Source organism: Hesperophylax consimilis, chromosome 20, assembly GCF_061612785.1.
Source record: "Hesperophylax consimilis isolate HC1 chromosome 20, BYU_Hcon_1.0, whole genome shotgun sequence".
NCBI classification, from domain to species: Eukaryota; Metazoa; Arthropoda; class Insecta; order Trichoptera; family Limnephilidae; genus Hesperophylax; species Hesperophylax consimilis.
In genome coordinates, this window is record NC_142855.1 from 27,547,340 (window position 1) to 27,570,430 (window position 23,091).

General features: G+C 34.4%; 1 protein-coding gene and 2 long non-coding RNA genes across 3 annotated transcripts; 2 read left to right on the forward strand and 1 right to left on the reverse strand.

Moving 5' to 3' along the window:
* The first annotated feature begins 324 nt into the window (after nt 1–324).
* Nucleotides 325–14,484, forward strand: LOC149414476 (uncharacterized). Its single transcript, XM_089644190.1, has 7 exons — nt 325–391; nt 593–801; nt 1,765–1,914; nt 2,048–2,230; nt 11,949–12,107; nt 13,262–13,449; nt 14,461–14,484. The coding sequence occupies exons 2-7, from the start codon at nt 648–650 to the stop codon at nt 14,482–14,484; spliced, it is 858 nt and encodes a 285-aa protein (XP_089500316.1). The 5' UTR covers nt 325–391; nt 593–647.
* Nucleotides 14,485–16,621: 2,137 nt separating this feature from the next.
* LOC149414477 (uncharacterized) lies at nt 16,622–18,191 on the reverse strand. The gene is made up of 3 exons (XR_016304016.1): nt 17,744–18,191; nt 17,161–17,457; nt 16,622–16,960 (listed from the first exon to the last, which is right to left on the reverse strand). It is a non-coding gene; the product is annotated as an uncharacterized LOC149414477 (long non-coding RNA).
* Nucleotides 18,192–19,524: 1,333 nt separating this feature from the next.
* LOC149414478 (uncharacterized) lies at nt 19,525–21,135 on the forward strand. The gene is made up of 3 exons (XR_016304136.1): nt 19,525–19,665; nt 20,445–20,594; nt 20,740–21,135. It is a non-coding gene; the product is annotated as an uncharacterized LOC149414478 (long non-coding RNA).
* The last annotated feature ends 1,956 nt before the right edge of the window (nt 21,136–23,091 follow it).

The window sequence follows — 23,091 nt, forward strand, 5'->3', positions numbered from 1 at the left end:
ATGTAGATATAGTCACGCATAATCCTACAATTTCATGTCCGATTGTGTTTTGCGTTTGCTGATCAGTTATGGTTAAGACAGCGCTTTGTCAGATGGGACTTTGTGGTCTTGGGTGAAATTTCACTTTTGTTTTAGGCTAATGAATTGAATTTTCGGTAGGTTCCGAAGCAGAATTATATTGTCTATAGTCGCGCCTTTTTTGAAATTTCTTCTATTCTTTGTCGATGGTGTGGTGGGCCGTCACCGATGCCAGGTTGTCTTAAAATTTGCCAGATCTAAGGTTAAAATCATGACCAAACCAATTCTATAGAAGGTCGAGTTGTCAATCTTTAAGAATTAATGCTTTTGTGCAAGGACCCGGGATCTCTGATTTACTTCAACTTATTGTATTGTATATAATATTATTAAATTTTATTTGCTTGGAATATTCTGTCAAAACAATGATATCTTATATGAAACTGATATTTGAAATAAGGGATACATATTCTGACTATCTTGACCTTGAAGTTGACACTTCATATCTGTTGATTAATCGATAATTAAAATGCTTTCGTGTGCTCATAGGATTACGTTACAACTAGGTTTGTTTCAGGTATATATTTTTGTTTGGGCGATTACCAATTATCAAACCCTGCGACAGCGGTGCCATGGATCTAGTAAATCCAGAAACTGTTTCCATCAAAACGGAACCAGGGCCCCAGGAAGAAGGCGAAGGTGAAATGCCGTACACTTATATGGATTTCGACCTCCCAGATGTAAAAAAGGAATGCTTGCGATATGCGGAAAGTACTCAGACAGCCAGTGAGTTTCATTGCCTATGTTAAATAAATTGTAATAGACCGGTCGGTGGCTGAGTTGACATCGCGCTTGGGTCCCACCCAGGCGTAGTGTGTTCAATACCTCGGCTGGCTAAGTCTTCCATCACAACACAAGCAACTTTTTCCGCTTACTGTGGTGATAGTTGGAGATTTTCAAATGTTCTCATGTTATTCGTAACCCGGGAATGTTTTTTTCTTTAATAAAAAAATAAAAATACAAGTCCATTTCGTATTGCCATGGCGACAGAACATTATATGTTTGTTAACGTTGTCCTCTTTAGTGGCAGTTATTTTAGTTTTTACCAGATTTTTTTTATCTTTGCCGGAAACAGCCAAAGTTTTGTGTGAAACGCATAGTTTTTATTATTTTATGTAATGAAATTTGATTAATATTACCTTTCAGGTCGTTTTCTGCGCGATTTCTAATGAATCGATAGCCCAGTTTGTTGCTCTTCTCCAAGCATTTATTCCATATTTTATAAATGATTGGCAACGTAACAAGTATATTGTTTTCCATTGTTTTATTTTATATATATTTCTTATGTTTACAAAAATATGTATTGTTTTGAAGAGTTTATTTGTGATTTGTTTGATGTGACCATACCCTACGATCACAGAAACCGCCAATGCCTACAATGAGTGCTCGATTCCTCAAGTTTCCACCTCATCCTCATTCGTTAAAAATACATATTGATGGAAGAAAACATCATTCTATTGAATTAAAACAACAACTCCATACTGAAGGTACTCAGGAGCAAATGCTTATTCCTTCTGAAGCGGACATTCGGGGTCGTTCGTATTAATTTTCTTAAATTAACCTTGAACTCTCTTCACTTATTTCTCACTTCTGCAGGGTTAATCAATGATTTATTTTATTGTTTCTATTTTAAGCTTTTTTAAAAGAGTTTAACATCGATGATCAATGTACGTACATGTTGTTTTATAGCTTGCATTAATGTGGAGACTATTACCGTCAAGGAGGAACACGGACGCCGAGAAGATAATGATGGGGGATTCTCTTGTATGGAAATTGACATAGACCTGCCGGATGTAAAAAAGGAATGCTTAGAACGCTTTGAAAGAATTGTCCAGTCCGGTAAAAACACTTTTTTTTCTGAAAATTAACAATTCTGCCATCGTATTTTGTTATCAATTTCTGTGCTTTCTTACGCCAAGTGTAGATATTAAGTCGTTTTAAGCCTTTATAATCGTATTTTTTTTTTCGATAGATCTCAAGAAGCATCCTTTGGAAAAACAATTATCTATTCCTCATTGTACCTACTCCCATTCTCATAAGTCGAATTTTAAAAGGCAATTACGCACCCATACTGGAAAAAAACATTTTTCATGTTCTGAGTGCAACTATTCATTTTCTCGAAGGGACACTTTGACGAGACACATGCTGACTCACAGTGGAGAAAAACCTTTTTCATGTTCTGTGTGCAATTATTCATGTTCTCGAAGGGGCAATCTTACGAGCCACGTGCTGACTCATAGTGGAGAAAAACCTTTTTCATGTTCTGAATGCAACCATTCATTTTCTCAAAGGGGCACGCTGAAGAAACACATGCTGACTCACAGTGGAGAAAAACCTTTTTCATGTTCCGACTGCAACTATTCATTTTCTCGGAAGGGCCATCTAAAGAGGCACATGCTGACTCATAGTGGAGAAAAACCTTTTTCGTGTTCTGAGTGCCACTATTTATTTTCTCGGAAGGGCCATCTAAAGAGGCACATGCTGACTCACAGTGGAGAAAAACCTTTTTCATGTTCCGAGTGCAATTATTCTTGTTCTGGAAGTGGCCAACTGAAGTGCCATATGCTGACTCACAGTGGAGAAAAAGCTTTTTCATGTTCCGACTGCAACTATTCATTTTCTCGGAAGGGCCATCTAAAGAGGCACATGCTGACTCATAGTGGAGAAAAATCTTTTTCGTGTTCTGAGTGCCACTATTTATTTTCTCGGAAGGGCCATCTAAAGAGGCACATGCTGACTCACAGTGGAGAAAAACCTTTTTCATGTTCCGAGTGCAATTATTCTTGTTCTGGAAGTGGCCAACTGAAGTGCCATATGCTGACTCACAGTGGCGAAAAAGCTTTTTCATGTTCCGAGTGCAACTATTCATGTTCTCGAAAGGACGCTCTGACAAGCCACATGCTAACTCACAGTGGAGAAAAACCTTTTTCATGTTCCGAGTGCAACAATTTATTTTTTCGAAAGAGCAATCTAAAGAGGCACACGCTGACTCACAGTGGAGAAAAACCTTTTTCATGTTCCGAGTGCAATTATTCATGTTCTCGAAGGGGCAATCTTACGAGCCACATGCTGATTCACATTGGAGAAAAACCTTTTTCATGTTCTGAATGCAACTCTTCATTTTCTCAAAGGGGCACGCTGAAGAAACACATGCTGACTCACAGTGGAGAATAACCTTTTTCATGTTCCGAGTGCAACTATTCATTTTATCGGAAGGGCCATCTAAAGGGGCACATGCTGACTCACAGTTGAGAAAAACCTTTTTTGTGTTCTGAGTGCAATTATTCTTCTTCTGGAAGTGGCCAACTGAAGTATCACATCCTGACTCACAGTGGAGGAAAAGATTTTTCATGTTCCGAGTGCAACTATTCATGTTCTCGAAAGTACGCTCTGACAAGCCACATGCTAACTCACAGTGGAGAAAAACCTTTTTCATGTTCCGAGTGCAATAATTCATGTTCTAGAAAGGGCAATCTTACGAGCCACATGCTGACTCACAGTGGAGAAAAATCTTTTTCATGTTCTGAATGCAACCATTCATTTTCTCAAAGGGGCACGCTGAAAAAAACACATGCTTACTCACAAGGGAGAAAAACCTTTTTCATGTTCTGAGTGCAACTATTTATTTTATCGAAAATGCGATTTTAAGAGGCACATGCTGACTCACAGTGGAGAAAAACCTTTTTCCTGTTCTGAGTGTAATTATTCATGCTCTCGAAGGGGCAATCTTACGAGCCACATGCTGACTCACAGTGGAGAAAAACCTTTTATCATGTTCTGAGTGCACCTATTCATCTTATCTAAGTGGCAGTCTGAAGAGCCACATGCTGACTCACAGTGGAGAAAAACCTTTTTCATATTCCGAGTGCAACAATTTATTTTTTCGAAAGGGCGATCTAACGAGGCACATGCTGACTCATTGTGGAGAAAAAGCTTTTTCATGTTCTGTGTGCAACTATTCATTTTCTCGAAGGGGCACCCTGAAGAACCACATGCTGGCTCACAGTGTAGAAAAACCTTTTTCATGTTGTAAGTGCAACTATTAATTTTGTTAAATGGTCTCTCTGACACAATCTTAAACACCATGGAGTAAAACGAACTACACACGAAATAATTTTCAATCGTTAGTAAAGCTAAGGTTAAGAAGCTTAATTTTATTTAATATTTTTTGGAAGCAGTTCTGACTCACACAGCTCGTTCATCTGAAAACGTTAAAAGTGTATCTCCATTTTGAAGAGAAAGTGAAAATACGGCCAACAAGAACGAAACTATGGATGTGTTGAAGAACCATAATGCCGGCTACAAATGACTGACATTTCGCAAAAAAGATTCTCAATATCCAGACCAAGCTATCCTGGTTTAATAGCCAGAAATGATAAAACTCTTCTACATCGCAATCAATTAGCTGACTCTCGCAGTGAACTCGAGCCGGGGATGTTGAACGATGAAACTGATCTTTCAAACAAATATATTTATTCATCATCAAAGTCTCGTTTAACGACAGCGGATGCACTGTAACCGAAGGTACATAAAACTGAAACATACCCATTATTCTCACTTAATATTATATTTATATTCGTTTTTTAAGACATCTTCTCAAATTAAAGCAAAATGTGTGAATTGTTATTAACATTGTTAATTTAATTTTTGGAATATGGTTATAATATTTCATTTGTGTTTGTTGTCTTAGATTTTTAATGCTTTATTCTTTGTACCTTTCAGATTATTACTGTGACAATAATATACTCCATTATTTTTCGATGATAGCCACGATATAACTATAAATTTTATAACTTATAAGTGCACATATTTCAACTCGATTATATAAACATTATAATTAAGACTATAAAATAGAAGAAGGTCGAGTGGCTCAGTTGTAGCATTGTGAACCATGTCATTTTACTAACTTCTTTATTAATTATAATAAATATAAATTTTAATTTGTTTATTTACATGTTTTTTTGTAATAATCATATTTCCTTAAATAATTATTGATTACAAACACTATATATTCTTCATCTTGAGGTTCACCACTTTTTTAATCACAAGCACTTGCTTCGATAGAAGAAAAACATTTAAAAAATGAAAAGCTGTGAAAAGTAAGTTGACGAAATATTTTAGTTAACATTTTATTAACTGTTTAAAGTATATTGTTTTCAGTATTGCCAACTTTAACTTTCTGGAAAAAAAATCGTACACTACTTAACCAGAAGTGAAATATTACTATCACAAAATCCTTGTTTTGTAATTCAACTAAACACTGCATGTAATTTCCTTACTAAAAAATATTAATCTTATATTCTTGATATTAACCCTAAGTGTCAAAAATTTGGAAAACAATAAATGAAATAATTGATCAAAAAAGAAAGACAAGCAAAATTTTAAAGCTACACATTAACAATAATATGATGAAAGTTTCTGATAACCCAAAACTATGTGCGAATGCTTTCAATATTTTTTTTTCAAATGTCGGAAAAAATCTCGCAAACGAAATAACTAACAACATAGATAATACCATCACATTAGAAATTCCAGTAGCTTCGTCAAATAAAACGGTAAGAACATTCGAAACGATAACTGAACAAGAAACTGGGGTTATAATAGAAAACCTAAAAACTAAGTCCGCACCAGGTTTTGATGGGATCACCGTTGAAATTCTGAAAAAAAATCTTAATTTTTTGAAAAAAACTTTTACACATATCATAAATGATAGTCTTAAAAAGGGAATCTTTCCATATGTATACCAAAAAACTATTATTTCACCGATTTTTAAATCAGGTGATGCTAAAGAAGTTAATAACTACCGACCTATTTCAATATTATCAAATATCTCTAAAATTTTTGAAAAGGTAGCAAAAAAGCAACTTCTAAAATTTATTGAAACTAATAATATATTGAGTGACCAACAATTTGGATTTCGCACAAAAATAACCACACAGGACGTAATTATAGATTTAACAACAAAAATACATCAAGCACTAGACAAAGGCAAAAAATCTCTTGCAATATTCATAGACCTAAAGAAAGCCTTCATCAGCATAAGTCACAAAAAATTACTGAACAAGCTTATCAAAATAGGAATTATAGATAATGCTAAAATGTGGATAGAAAGTTTCCTAAACTCTAGAAATCAAAATGAAAAAATAAATAACACTCTCAGTGAACTCAACACTAGTGACTTTGGAATACCACAAGGCACCATTTTGGGTCCTCTTCTATTCATATTATATGTTAATAATATCTTTAAATTACCATTAACAGGAAAACTCATTTCATATGCAGATGATACTGCAATTATATTTCAAGCGAATTCATTGAATGAACTTGAAATAATTGCTAACAATGATATCAATACGTTAAAAGAATGGTTTGATAAAAACTTATTGACATTAAATATTGAAAAAACAAATTATATAATTTAGTATAAACAAAAAAAACCCTTTTGTTACCTTAAATATTAAAATACATTAAAAAAAAGCATATTAAAAAAATTTACTTGCCAAAACAATTCCTGTTTATGCATAACAAATAAAAATGAAATTAAATATTTAGGTGTAACAATAGATAGTAACCTTAAGTGGAAAACTCACATAAACAATATCATTAATATATTAAGAAAACTCATTTACATATTTATTAGTCTAAGAAAAATACTAAAACAACGGACGGCGAACGAAAACTTGATTCAGGTAGAGGGGAACGGACCCGTGACGGAACCACGGATCTACCGGGGACGGCGTGGAATCCAGGGAAGCCAGGTCATCCTTCACTTAGGGGAGGTATAAATATACACAGATTATTGTACGAAAGATTGCGAAGGTTAAAGATGTGTTCGGTGTTAACCCTTTAAATATTAGGAAACCAAATTCATAGATGTTTAGGACCAAATTTGATCTCCTAATAATTAACGGGTTGAAATTAAACTATGTAACATTTTGTAATAGATTCATTCTGTTGCCGGGATAAAACTGTTGTGAATAAATTTTGACAATACTTTATATATATCACAAAAGTAATTAATCATAACAGACACAAGCAAGCATTACTTAATTAATCGCGGGGCGAAAGGATTAAGTTGTTTTGATTAGCTCATTAAAGATAAGTATGTAGTAGACTGCCTGAGTTATATCGGTGCGAATGCATCGAAAATCATCCAGGGGGTAGGTAGATGGGCAGTACCTACGGTATGTTCTAGTACATTCCCATGCTATTCAATTTGCACCAAAGAACGTTTCCGAACATTTTAGTTACTATCGCTACAATATGTTGCCGAGTACAAATGGGGATCTCCGACCAGACACGTGCTGACTCACTCACATTGGAGAAAAACCGTTTTTATGTGTTTAGTACAACTATTCTAAGGATGTAAGGAATAACGAGGGTTAGGCTGATGTAAGAGTAATGAGTAAGATCTAGAAAGTCACGCTTAGATGGTTTGGGCATGTAGAGCGAATGAACGAAGAAAGGAATGTAAGTAGAATTTATATACAAATGTGAATGGTAGCAGAATTCGGGGACGCCCGAGGAAGACACGACACGACCAAGTGAATCAGGTACCTACTTGAGTCGGGCCATGTCAAGAGTCAGAATTATACAATAATATCTATGAGACGATGTATGAATATGAGTGTGTGGCCAAGACTGAGTTGTTTGGCGGTCCGTCCTCTCTGCTTCCCCCTGCGAAGAAAAATCTTGATGGTTAGTTAGTTAGTTAGTTATGTTTTACGAAACACAGGTTGTGACACAGTGGATAAAAACCGTGTTCATGTTCTGAGTGCAACTATTCATGTTTTTCGAAGGGATGTTGAAACGAAGGTTATTGCCACGTTGGGCGGTATTGAAACGAGATTATAAAGGTAAAGGGCATGAGTACCTCAGGAATGGATGTACCAAAAGTGTATTAAATAAAAGCAAGGAGAAAATGAATCCCAAAATACAACATTTATTTCTACATCTTATAATTAACCTTTAAATAACATGAGAACTCTTTTGATTGATGACAAATAACTCAGGCGTGTGCAACAACCGAAGGTTGAATGCACGATTGGTAATTTAAAAATTGCATTGAGAGCGACAAATGGATGGTGACATTTAATGTAAAACTAACCTGATGATAAGTAATAATGGGCGCCAAGCGATGCGGTAAGCAAAGCTGTTATTTAAATGCAGAACGAAGGATGACCAAAGGTAAAAACACTAACTGCGGCGTCATCCTCGATCGTAAATGGAGTTGGCTCATCGGCGAGGTTCGTGTCTCCCCTCTGTTCACGACATCCCGGAAGCGCAGCCAAATGAATACTGAATTGTCGAGCTGCTTGTCCTGACCGCGAGCCCGTCCCTCGTTGTCGCAGAGTTGCCATAGCTAGCAGCTGTAAATTAGAGATGGGCACTGAATGTTGCTAAAACACTGTAGCGGGCAGGAAATGACTGCTACAATGTTTGACAAAACACATTATGACTCATAGTGGAGAAAAACCATTTTCATGTTCTGAGTGCATGTTCTCAAAAGGGTAATCTGACAAATCACATGCTGACTAACCGTGAAGGTACACCTTTGTCACGGTACGAATGAAACAAATACAATTTCGAAAGGTTTTTTGACACAAGTTGTAATTCACAGAAGAGTGGGGAAAAGAGTTTTCATGATCTTATTGCAATTATTTATAGCCTCAAAAAAGTTTTCTGACGAACAACATGCTGACTTGCAATAAAAAAATTTCGGAAAACATTTGTAATTAAAGATTTCAACCACATAGTTATTCACAAAATTCTCAATGAGATGCACGGTAATGGTAAACATGAAAATAGTAAAAAAGACAGTAATAATATTCTCAATGAGATGCACGGTAATGGTAAACATGAAAAAAGTAAAAAAGACAGTAATAATATTCTCAATGAGATGCACGGTAATGGTAAACATGAAAATAGTAAAAAAGACACTAATTATATTCTCAATGAGATGCACGGTAATGGTAAACATGAAAATAGTAACAAAGACAGTAATAATATTCTCAATGAGATGCACGGTAATGGTAAACATGAAAATAGTAAAAAAGACAGTTATTATATTCTCAATGAGATGCACGGTAAGTGTAAAGATGAAAATAGTAAAAAAGACAGTAATAATATTCTCGGAAGCAGCTCCTACTCTCTCACAGCTCGGACATCTGAGGACGTTAAAAGTTGATCTAAATTTTGAAGAAAAAATAATAATAATGTTGAAGAACAATGGTACCGGCCAATTGGCAGCCGAAATCCAGTCCAAGCTATCCTGAAACGAGCAAACCTTACTACATCGCAAGCAACGAACGATGCATTCGAAAATCATCTCAGATACTCTTTCATAATTACATATTTTATCATGATCCTTTACAGTACATACGCCTTAGGGATCTCATTTTCAATTCAAGTTTAATTTCGTCCTACTCTCAGAAACATACCTCACTATTTTTCATTTATTTCAATTCATTTATTTGATTTCAATTAATTCAATGACTGCGCGATTAAATTTTAGTTAAAAACGATATTTTACCATAATTTAGAAATTGGCATGTTTTACAAAATGTTACATAAAAAAACATTCGAAATACCCAAATCTTATTATGACCACCTATGAGTTTGTTGTAACGGACGATAAGTTGATACAATTTTCTGATAAATGATTGAAATATTATTTATCTGTTGCATTTTCCAAGAAAAAATTGTATCGTTCTCTACAGTGTACATCTATAGGCACTGTGTGTGGTGGAATCTCCCGGAAAGACACTAAAATAACTTTGTAAAAAGCAAAATCATAAGTGAAGATATTTACTTTTGTTGCGCTAACGAACCAATGTATGGTATAAAAGCAATCACGTGGTCATCCCGCTGTGCTGCCATTGGCTGTTTGGTCTGTTAGAGTAATACGCCCGTAACGGAGAGTTAGCATTTCACACATAGGCTAAGATATGGCTTCGATGTTGGATACATTTATATGAAATGTAATTTAACGGCCGGTTTAAAAATGAGGGTCATTTTGGCCAACGTGCGGATGTTGGATAAACACGCTCGAAGTATTGTTTAATTTTGGTGGACTTAAGACAAAAACACATTAAAAATGCATATTGATTTTATTCACTTGTATCGTATAAATTAATGCTTTCTGAGTACAACTGTATACAACTTAATTTCGCCAAAAATGGTCTGTTGCATAAAAACGAACTAGAGCGACGTTTTCACTATCATTTAGAGAATTTCTTCCGGAAAATGTATGTACATAAAACATGCATATTATATTGCGCCCCTGAGGTGATAGCTCACAAAAGCGGCGCTATAAAAATTGTCCAATATTTTTATTATTATTATTTGTAGAAAGTAGAGAAAACTCGATGTTTTTTAATCAAGTCGTAAAAATCTATATTTTCAGGCGCTACATTGCTAACTCTGGCTAAACCTTATGAGTAGAGATGGCAAAATTTAGCATTAATATTCAGATTTTTTAGCATTAACAATTGGAAATTTAGCGTTTTATATCATTTTGAGGCATAATTTAGCGTTTTGTAGCAAAATAGAAAAAAATGTATTTCCTGAATGTTTTTAGCGCATATTGAGTTTTTGGTAAAATATATTATGTTTAACCTTCATTTGCAAGTATTTCCATGTGAAAGATTGTAAAAAATTAATTCTAATATTAAATTAATAAGGAAGGAAACTCTAAGTACGGGTCGAACAAAAACACAACTTAACATCAATAGGCGTAATTTATTTCGCACAATTTGTGTAATGTCAAAAAGCAATTTTAGCCTACAGTACAAAAATATTAAATATTTACACATAAAATAGTAACAAAATTATAAAAAATCGTAATGTAAATATCGATTTTTTGAAAATTCTCACATATTATTTTAATACCCGGTATTTTCGGGAAATTCGTGCCTATTTCGCTAAATAGAATAATTAAGCTGAAATACGGACAAAATCACGTTTTTCGCGTTAATTCGCGAAATAGAAATCACTGGAAACACTTTCAAATGCCTTGAAACGCAAAGAAAACTTATAAATGCCCCATTTTCGAATCATAAATATTTTTTCGCGTTTTTAGTTAAAACGAAATTTTGCCATCTCTACTTATGAGATACATCAAAATAATGTACTACGGAATTGTATATCTTAAAAAGGTCTGGAAGTCCGCGATGGCATGTGTCTATCTCCAAAAGTTAACCCCCAGAACGCCGGGTACAAGTCAGAGAGTAAAAATTAAAGTAAAAACAATCAGATCCTTGTACAAGAAGGAATCAGGATTAGTAATGAAATCTCCCTTTGCCAGATCTGATATCTCAATATAATCGTGTAGGTGGAACCAATGAATGAGAAAACATTATTTTCTAAATGTTTCCAAAGTTAGGTAAAGTCTGCTAGTAGCCATAAAGTAGAAAACGTTTTTTTAAGTAAATTATGGTTTTCTTTATTCAAAATTAAATAAGTGATGACGTTTTAAGTCCAATAATTTTCCCAAAATTGACAGTTGTACAGAGGATAGTTTCTATCTAAATTATTTAAATCGCAATATTTGAAAGCAAAATTAACTAAGTATAATATTTTGTTGTGAATTCAAAAAATATCATTTGTAATAAGACAAAGACAAATACAAAATTAAACTAAATATTAAAATAACAAGTGATTTTTAGCAAAAAATTTAAATGAAAAAAGAAAATTGGTTATCAATAGAAAAAATCAGAAACTTGTAGTGACATTTGAAAATTATCCATTCATTAATTAAAATCAGAAATTAAATTAAAAATTGGTAAACTTTAACAAAATGTGGCCGAGGAGTATTTTGATTTTGGTATGTTTATTGGCATTTCTGGTATCGGTGAGAACATACGATGTGCCAGAAATTGTCAGGTCCTTGGAGCTGGAAGGAGTTCCCTTCGAGAACCTTCCGACACCCGAAGAACAGATGTTTCGCTTGTCAGAGGAGGAATTTCAAGACTATTTCGAGTTTTGGATGCACCTCAAAAGGCAGAGCACGACGGGTTTGCCACACGTTCGAGGTTGGTAGCAATAACGTAATTGATAAGTTGGTTTTTCAGGAGATCCTGAAGAAAATAATTTCACTCAGGGGCTACGTCATCTTTGAGGGTGGTCTGTGGAGGGTCTTTTAATGAAAGGAAAAAGGGGTGGGTAAGAATCTAGGGATCAGTGCGTCCAAGAGTGACGAACATTTAAATCAATCCCCCCCGCTGCGGTGTAAGACAAGGGTCTCCGTGAACCAGCCTCTCCCGATCCCAGGCGCATCCGCCGCCAAGACCTAAACACACCTCGTCAAATCACTAAACGCAACGAACCACTTGGTGTGGACCTACGGCAAAGGTTTAGAGTGATTTGTTTTTGGGGTATTGTGCCGTGTTGCGCTACTTCCTTATTTAGTAATCTTGTAATCTGATTAAACATCTGCCCTTATGATGAACACTGCAATTCTGTCCGAAACGTTGGCTAAATAAGGAGGTAGCGCAACACGCCATAATAACCGGGCACTTTACACCTTATGATAACTAGATGGAGCCCCCGTGGCTGAGTTGATCACTTGACATTATATGTTTATATTTTCCTTCTCAGAAGCTCCACTCCTTCTTTCTTTGAAAGACCCTCCAGACAAAAATATTCTTACCGCATGAGGTAACCCTGTCAAGTGCCCCCACTGTTGAATTTAGCATCCACCTCTGGTCTGGAGCTCCAAAATACCTATAAAAAACCCTTGACTCTGTGCAGAAACGGGCGGTCCGTAGATTAGGTCATAGATTCAAATATCTTAAAAAACGGATCGCAATCTTTAGAGCAAAGGCGTCAAGTAGGCATGCTGACCTCGTTCTACCGGAATTACAATGGAAGATGCTCTGGGGAACTAGCGCTGATGATTACTTCAGCATGCGCGGCCAACACATTGACATTTGTCACATGAGAACGGGTCGCTTCTACGACTCGTTCTTGAGTTCAACAACTTGGCTGTGGAACGATTTGCCTGCTTCTGTGTTTCCTCCCTCCTACAACATGGATCTTTTCAAGAACCACGTTCGCTCCTTCCTCTCCTCCAAAAAACCCTCCACACAGCATCGATGACATAGGCCCTGAGGAATAAATTTCTCTCAGTGTGTTCCTATTTAATTTTTTGTGCCTTTCGAAAACCATAATTTGTTGACGGTTCCAGCCCGATGCTCCGTCCCACTTCATAGCTTCAATCCGTCCCGGCCGCAACCTGCTTACGTCTCCAACGGTTCTCTGCTAACTACCAAAGGCAACGAGTATTTGGTGTTCCCGTACGGTGGTGCAGTCACCGTTGCTTGTCCAGGAAGCTACCTAGTGCACCCCAGTGCCACCGTGCTAATGACGGAGGCGGTGAGACACTCAATCCAACCTAACCAAAATTAATATTACATAATCTAACATAAGCTAAACTATCCTAGCTTCACTTTACCTTAAGATAAGCAAGTCTCCAGCGGTTTCCTGATGCACCCATTGCTAAAGACGGAATACAAACATTCATAAGAATCTCAGAAACCCATGTGAACACTTCTAATATCAGTGAAGCAGTGTATAAACCACTTCGGTGGAACATTCAACACAAAAAACAGTGTTTATTTTTTAAATAAGACATATGATTACCCCACCATGAGATTATTTATAGAATTTAAATCCCCTAATCACTTAAAAAAACATCGCTTTTACAATTTCATAAAGATTCTTTCAACAACAAAAACCAAACACTTTTTTCAAACAGCAACATACCAAATGTGCAAGGTTCTATAACCTCCCCGTGCTGCAAAACCACCACAGCCCAAACATTTTATAAATTTAATGGAGTGAAATGGTTTAACGAATTACCTCTAGATGTAAGATTACAAAAAAAAATGTTGAAATTCAAAAACACAATTAAAAATATAATTCAGCAGTATTCCTTTAATTATTACACTTTTAAAATAATATCATAATTCTCTAAAATAATTTAGATAGACATTTTTTTCTGCTTTCTTCTTTTTTTCTCTCCTCCTTTTTTTCTATTTATTTTTTTACAACAATTGTCTGACGACTGTATTTTATTTTTCTTTGTTTAAAATAATAACATTGTTAAAATGGTAATTGATTACGTTTCCTCACCTTTTAACACGAGCTTTTGCTCAAAGAAAAGGTGTGTTACTTTACTCTTCCTGATATTTAAAAAAAAACAACTTTGTAATATTACATTATAACTGTACCTATTTGTACATTATAACTGTACCTATTTAAAACAATAAAAAAATAAATAAAATAGAATAAAAAATAAAAAAAAACAGTAAAAAAAAAACAGCCTAGCCTTGGGCGGAGGTTTTAATTGCCTTTGGGTCGCTGGCTTAACGTTTCCCATTTCAGATTTACGACTTGATGAGGGTCTAGAGCTAAATCTGCCGACTAATGGGTGAATTTCTAAGTTGGCTTTCTAAATTTTTATTGCGGTTGCCGGCCAAGCTATTCACTAAATATTTTAGGTCTAATAATGCGAACTGCCGCCTCAATCTGCGTGTAAAATCACAGAGACATATGCGGGCGCACGTGTTCAATTTGGTCTTTCTGTGAATTCAAATCACGTAGATATCTAGGGACATATCAAGTACCTACAGTAAAGGCCCGTTTATAATAGGAATAAGCGGTAAGAATAAGCCGGTGCCGTAATCCGTAATCCGTAATATTTAAGATCGTCGTTTATAATTGAAATAGGAATAGAATAGAATACGTCCATAGAAGTGACTATGCCGCTGTCACTTGTCTATGTCAACTGTCAACCGAGAGTATATTCTTCCTCCATCTTATAAAAGTAATATTGTTTTATATAAATAAATATTGAAACGATGGATTCATCAGATATTGTTGCATGCGGAATGTTTTTGTCAATTCTGGGACTAGCATACGCTGCAATAGGAGACACACAGTTGACGAAAAAAATAAGGAAAAAACGGCGTTGGAGTGTGCGTCCCATTAATCATAAAAGGAAGAAAACAGGACATTTCCATAATTTGTTTAAAGACATGGCGACAGTAGACAACGATCAATTTAAGAAATATACAAGAATGTCGCAGACCAATTTCTATAAATTGTTAGGACTTCTACAACACAAATTAGTAAAGCGAAGCAGACGTGAGCCTTTAAGTCCGGAACATAGACTAGTTATCACATTATTGTAAGTGATAATATCTTTTAATATTTATAATGTTGAGAATTATATTTATTCATTTTGATGTAAAAAATAATGTACTTATATTATTTTAGCCATTTGTCCCAAGGCTGCAGTCTGCAAGTAGTTGCATGGTCCTTTATGATTGGAAAAACCACTGCACATGTAATAATAAAGGAAACTTGCGAGGCAATATGGGATGTTCTTAGTCCCATATATTGCAAACAACCGACAGTCGAAGAATGGAGAGAAAAAGCCAACGAATTTTATAAGCAATGGAATCTCCCTAACTGCTGCGGTGCAATCGATGGTAAACATATTACAATTCAGGCACCTAAAAATTCAGGAACTGCTTTTTTTAATTATAAAAAAACATTCAGCATAGTCCTCTTGGCTGTTTGTGATGCTGACTACATATTCACACTTTTAGACATCGGAGCATATGGCTCGCAAAGTGATGGTGGAGTATTCTCGGAGTCAGCCTTCGGCCGAGGTTTGGACTCCGGTAAAATAAAATTACCAGCAGGTACACCATTACCGAACACAAATATTGATTTTCCGTATTACTTTGTTGGAGACGAGGCTTTTCCTCTAAAACCATACATTTTAAGACCTTTTCCGGGAAGGAATTTAAATCAAGAAAAACGAATCTTTAATTACCGATTATCAAGAGCAAGGAGAACAATAGAAAATTCTTTTGGCATTTTAGCATCTAGGTGGAGAATCTTGAGAAATAGTATCATTGCCGAAGTTGATAATGTAGAAAGGATTACCGCTGCCACAATATGTTTACACAATTTTCTGCGAATCTCTGAAAAAAATGCCGAACAACTAGTGTATTGCCCTTCAAATTTTTGTGACACTGTTAGAGATAATGGTCAAATTTCAGAAGGCTTATTTCGAGAAGAACAAAGTGATAGTGGTTTTCAAAGGATAGGACGGATGGGTGCGAATAATCCATCAAGATCAATGATCGCTCTACGTGACAGCATGGCACATTATCTTTTGCATGAAGGGGCAGTTCCTTGGCAGTGGGCACATATTTCAAGAGGATCCAGACCAGAGTGATATCGAGATTTAGTAAGTTTTTAATGCGTTTACACTCTAGTAAACTGAAGTCTCAATAAATGAAAACTCAATGTATCCTTAATGTAAGACAGATCAGACATCGCCTTTGTAATTATTATTTTTTTTTTAATAATAAATGTTGATTAAAAAAAAATAGCAATTTTTATTGTCTTTTATTTTATTTTATTTTTTTTTCACTTGAAGAAAAATTGTACAGATCGTGTTTAGAAAAAAAATACAATTTATGTAAAATTATATATATATAAATTTCCAATTATTCTGAGTAATACATATTATGCAATATGTATTACTCAGAATATTTGGAAATTACTTGCATAATTTCTATTTTGCACTTTATCAAATTAGTTTTTTCTATATTTTTCATATCAGCATATAGTGAATTGCAAAAGTTTTGCAATGAATTTTCTTCTACACTCAAAGTGTTTTTGTCCGTTACAAATTTTTTGAAAACTTCTACGGCTTCATCCATTTTGGCTTGGACGGATGCTATGTTGGGATTTTGTTCATTTAATGGTGTGGATCTGGAGCGCGGGCGTTTTGTTGCTCTCGGAGTGCAGCCTACAGATTCTATGGTCTCGTCCATTGGTATGACACCAAAACCCTCAAGCGTAACTGAAAATTTAATTAGTATTATTACTATGTTTATAATCGAGACAAATCATTATAGATGGAAGAATCACTCATCAGCTGTATAAAATCATTCTCAATTTTACTTTATACATTCAAACATAAACATAATTGCTACAACCGAAAGTGTCTGATGATAGTATCTATAAAGCCATATTATAAAATTTTTAAATAAAATCACAAACCAGTTTGTTCGTCCAGATTTTCCACATATTCTTTTGATGTTCCATCAAGGAACTGAATGTCATCGTATGTAAGTGATTCATCACAAAAATCTGGAGAATCATTTTCAGTATCATTGTTTGGTAACTCGACGTTACCAAATGTTTTCCGTCGTTTTACATATTCGTATAAAAATGATAAATTTTTCATTAGTGGCCATTCTTTGTGACCTGATGCTCCTGATCCAGATCGTTCAAATTTGCATCGTTCTTTTGCAAATCGACTCCGCAAGGCAATCCATCGCAATCTACATTCAGAACCTAGAAGCAATAATTATAATTGTTTGTACAACTGTATTCCATCCAGATTATTTTATATAAAATTGTATGTGACGTGTATTCAGCGCACTTAAACTAATTGAAACTTATACGTTAAAGTATCAATTGATTCACATTTAAAAAGATAAGGAGCTAGAGAGCCTTCCCTAACAAAATAACCTAACTTTTTATGTGCGCATACAAAACGATAAAAAATGTGTAAATCTCTGATGTTAGTAATAATATATAGAAGTATTAATATTTATCAAACATATTGTATTACACTCACTTGATGCTTTCAATTTGTTACCAATAAATAACCAGGAGTTTTCAACGACATTTCGGTCTTTATAATCTTTTTCTTTCTTGTCATATAAATGACGAAATTGCTCGACCCAAGAAATCAATTCTGCGTCATTTATATCCATTATTTTTATCACTTTCGTCTTCAGCAAATTTATATATAAAATTCGGTAAAATATCTAACTCCGCGTAAATACTTGTTCACAAAATTATTGTTCGATTCGATTGTCAAATACATGAATAAACCTGAATTTAACCACTCTTGTCAAATAGTAGATCCATAGAGTATCGATCGAAAATACATAAATCTCGGTATATATCTCAGCTTTCTGTAATCCGTAACCGCAAAAGTTAAAGTTGGACCATCTTTTCGGTTATGGAAAAAAATAAGAGATTATTGCCATCTATTATAAACGGATACACAGGTTTCCTATCTTCCAACTTCTACGGCCTAGGGCCTTACGGCTTATTCTTACCGCTTATTCCTATTATAAACGGGCCTTTAGTTGCAGGTAAAGAATTGCCATCAGTTTAAATAAAATTAACACCTCTAAATTTAACCAACTGCTAATTTTATCGCACAATTACTCTCTTTTTATTCATGAATGTGAATTGTTTCTCTAAATAGTCAATTAACCGCCCCATTAGATGATAAACTCTGTGTTGTACTAACCTGCAACTAGAGTTACTCACCTTGTTGTGAGTCTTCTTTGGACCACTTCCAATGGGTCTAAGTCTGTTTTATATTATCCTCCCCAGACTATCTACTTGTTGGTTTTAATGTTACATAATATGTTTTATATGAACCTGCCCGGACTGTCTGTCTGTTTGGGTAAATATTATGTAATAAGTTTTGCCCGAGTTTAATGTTAAGTAATTGGCAACGAACCATTTATTCAATTGTTGAACATAGCCTGAAGAACAAAAAACTGTTATTTACTGTTCTACAAGCTATGGCTGGAGATATCCACCTTTACCAAAATCCAAAATAAATGCGTATTTTGGCCGCCAAGAGGAACAATTATTTTACTGTAACTTTTGCATCGTTTTTAAATCAAATTAAATATTCAAGCATTACTGATGGTGGCATAAAACTTGTCTATGACTCCATTATTGTCTGTGTAAAACTAACCTAATTTGATGACTCATCCTTTTTTCATCGCCAGTTGGCCAGTCGCATCACCCGGTTTTTACTCTTTAATTCTACTTTATATCGCTAAAACTGTTGAACCCACGAAGTTAAATTTATTTTCCCGTGCTTGTGATATTTATTAGTAAGTACTAATGCTTTTATGAATCACGCTAATCATTTTGGTAGCGGCCGTTATCGGTACACCTAATTTAACAAATCTATTGGCGTTTTGTTTGCGGAACGTTCAACCTGTCAATTAAACGTCTGTTTATTTTAGTAAAAATATTTTGAAAATATTTTAAAAATTAGTTTTAAATATTCTGTTAAAAGCGCATTAGCGGACTTAATAAAAGCTTTACCGGTCTTTACATTACTTATGGTTATAGTTATATTGAGTTATCCGACGAATCTTTCAACAGATTTCAAATGTCAACTCCAAGGTCAAGATATTCACAATATGTATATCCCTATTTTCCAATATAAGTTTCGCATAAGATATCATTGTTTTGACAAAATATTTAACCAAACAAAATGAAAAGCTCATTTAAAATAGGGTTCCGTCACAATTATGTTCTGTTTCAGGTATACATAATTGTTTGGGCTTGAACCAATTACCGCAGCCTATAACAGCGGTGCCATGGATCTAGTAAATCCAGAAACTGTTTCCATCAAGACGGAACCAGGGCCCCAGGAAGAAGGCGGAGGTGAAATGGATTTAGATCTCCCAGATGTAAAGAAGGAATGTTTGCAATATGCGGAGAGTTCTCAGACAGCCAGTTAGTTGCATTTCTTTTTTAAAATAAATTATATGTTATTAATCCAAGTCCATTTTGGATTGCCATGGCGACAGAACATAATATGTTTTTTAACGCTGCCCTCTTTTGCCGTAGTTATATTAGTTTTTATCTTTGCCAGAAACAGCCAATCTACAACATTAGTTAAACTAAATCATTTTTATTTAGTTTTGTGAATACTCCACGCGTGTTCCAACTGCTCTCAAGCTCTTGGAGTAATAGTATGTTGTGTGGCTAGAAGTCAAAAGGAGGGAATGGATATAGAGTGGTGGAAGGTGGCAAGTACCTGTCTATTCGTATCTTATCATTTCAATCAATGTTTAAATGGAAAAATTGTTAACATTACACCAAGGCGATACCGATAGTATCTCTTACTCTGGAAGGTGTCACAAGAATATATTGTGAAATATCATATATCAATCAAAAAAATTGCTTGCGCACGCTTGGATTTTATCCCGGAACCTCCTGATTATAAGTCGTGAGCCATACCCTTTGATTACAGAAGCCGCCAATGCTCACAATAAGCTCTCGATTCCTCAAATTTTCCATTTTTTCCTCATGAGTTAAAAATACATATTTATTTATTTGTTTGTACACGCCCAATTAGGGCTCTTACTATTATTGGAAGGAAACAACAATTCGTCGACTTATAACCACTCCATAATGCAGGTGCTCTAAAGCAAATGTTTATTCCTTCCTGTAATTTGAAAACTTGTCTTGCTTAACATCAATTATCAATCTATGTACATGTTATTTTATAGCTTGCATTAATGTGGAGACTGTTACCGTTAAGGCGGAACTCGGATGCCGAGAAGATAGTTATGGGGGACTTCCTTGTATGGAAATTGACATAGACCTGCCGGATGTCAAAAAGGAATGCTTAGAACGCTTAGAAAGAATCTACCAGTCCGGTAAAAACAATTTCCTTGCTAAAATTTTACAATTTCTGCCATAGTAATTTGTTAATTTTTTTATTAATTTTAGTGCTTTATTATGGTTAGTGTAGATATTATGTCGAATAAAGCCTTTATAATCGTATTATTTTTTTTTCGACAGATATCAAGACCCATCCTGTGGAAAAACAATTATTTGGTCCTAATTCTATCTTCTCCCTTTCTAATAAGTCGAATTTAAATAGTCACCTATGCAACCCTACAGGAAAAAAACATTTTTCATGTTTGGAGTGCAACTATTCATTTTCTCGGAAGTTTTATCTAGAGAGGCACATGCTGACTCACAGTGGTGAAAAACTTTATTCATGTTCCGAGTGCAACTATTCATGTTCTCGAAAGGGCCATCTGACGATACATATGCTGACTCACAGTGGAGAAAAACCTTTTTCATGTTCCGAGTGCAAATACTCATGTTCTCAAAAGGGCTCTCTGACGATCCACATGCTGACTCACAGTGGTAAAAAATCTTTTTCATGTTCCGAGTGCAACTATTCATGTTCTCAAAAGGGCCATCTGACGGGACACATGTTGACTCACAGTGGAGAAAAACCTTTTTCATGTTCCAAATGCAATTACTCATGTTCGCTAAAGTGTAATCTGAAGAGGCACATGCTGACTCACAGTGGAGAAAAACCTTTTTCATGTTCCCAGTGCAACTATTCAGTTTCTCAAAAGGGCCATCTGACTAGACACATGTTGACTCACAGTGGAGAAATACCTTTTCATGTTCCAAATGCAATTACTTATATTTTTTTATTTTTTTTATTAAATATCAAAATAATATACAAAAATCAAAAAGTCCCAATAAACTACTTTAAAGTAGTTTGTCATTGGGTGCTTTTAACTTAAACAGATTATATCAAATGTATACATTCATATCATGAGAGGTGTAATACAATAAAAATAAAAACAAAAAACAATTAAAGCGTATGCAGTTAGAAATAGTTTGTATTAGAGTCTAGTACAAACTATTTCTTTCAGCTAGCCAATTTTTCAACAAAAATTTTCTTTTTATATTTGTACATTTTTTGATTTCTGCAGGTAACATATTTAAACAATTTGGTATCATGTAGTCTAGCGTTCTTTGTCCATATTTGTTTACATGCTTTGGTACGATTAGTCCTTCATTTAATGTAAAACGAGTATTGTAAGTGTGTTCCAGTCTATTTATGTACATAGGGCTATTTATGTGCTGAAAAATTATTTTATACCACATAATTGCTCTTACCGAGAGGATTTTCAGATTTTGATAAAGGTATGGAACATTATGCCTTTGTTCATATAAACTTTTATGAGCTAATAATTTAACAAGAGAATTTTGAACTGATTGAACATGATTTATATTTGTTTTAGAGGAAAATCCCCAAGCTGTAATTCCATACCTTATGATAGATTCAGCTAGTGATAAATAAATTATTCGAAGTGTGCATATTGGAACATAAAATTTTAATTTATATAATCTACTAATAATAGATCTCAGTCGTTCACAGACTTTATTTATCTGTAAATCCCATTTGAAAAAACAATCAATAATAACACCTAAATAAACATATTTTTTAACCAGTTCAATATTTTCACATGTACACAACGCAGGGATACCAACATGTAGGCAATCTGAATTGTGTGTTTTAATTTCGGGTATAATAGTATTTACCTTGGCATTTGGTGATCTAATGTGTATCAATTTAGTTTTTTTTGCATTTATGATTAGGCCAGAGTCGTGAGACCATTTTAAAAGTTCAATGTAATCTTTTTGTAAAAGTTCAATACATAATTGCAAATCACTGCAAGAAAACACCAATGCAGTATCATCCGCGTACACAAAGTGTTTTACATGTTTAAAAATAAATTTAATAAAAGATACATAAATTATATATAAAATAGGACCTAATATGGAACCTTGAGGAACACCTGCTAAGATTTTTCTTTTTTTACTTAATGTGTTCAAAAGCTTTATTTGCATGCACCTGTTGTTCAAATAATTTTCAAATAGTTTTAGAAGTTTCCCTCTTATTCCTATGATTTCTAGTATTTTCAACAATTTTTTATGGTTAATAGTGTCAAATGCCTTGGAATAATCTATAAATAAGACTAATACATGATGCTTATTATTTAAATTATTATTTATCAAGCTGGCAAACTTTTGAAGTAGCACTTCAGTGCCCTTTTTTTTTTGGAATCCATATTGGTTAGTATCAATAATAGAAAAATCTTCCAAATATTTTATTAATTTAATTTAAATGTATTTTTCAAGAATTTTTTCAAGTGATGGCAAAATACTGATTGGTCTATAATTACCCAAAATGGTGTGATCACCTCCTTTATAAATGGGTCTGATAATACTATATTTTAAATCATCTGGAATTTTTGCTTCAAATAAGATTCTGTTTACAAAATGGGTTATAATTGGACCTAATGTTAATATATGTTTTTTAATATCGCTCATTCTGATATT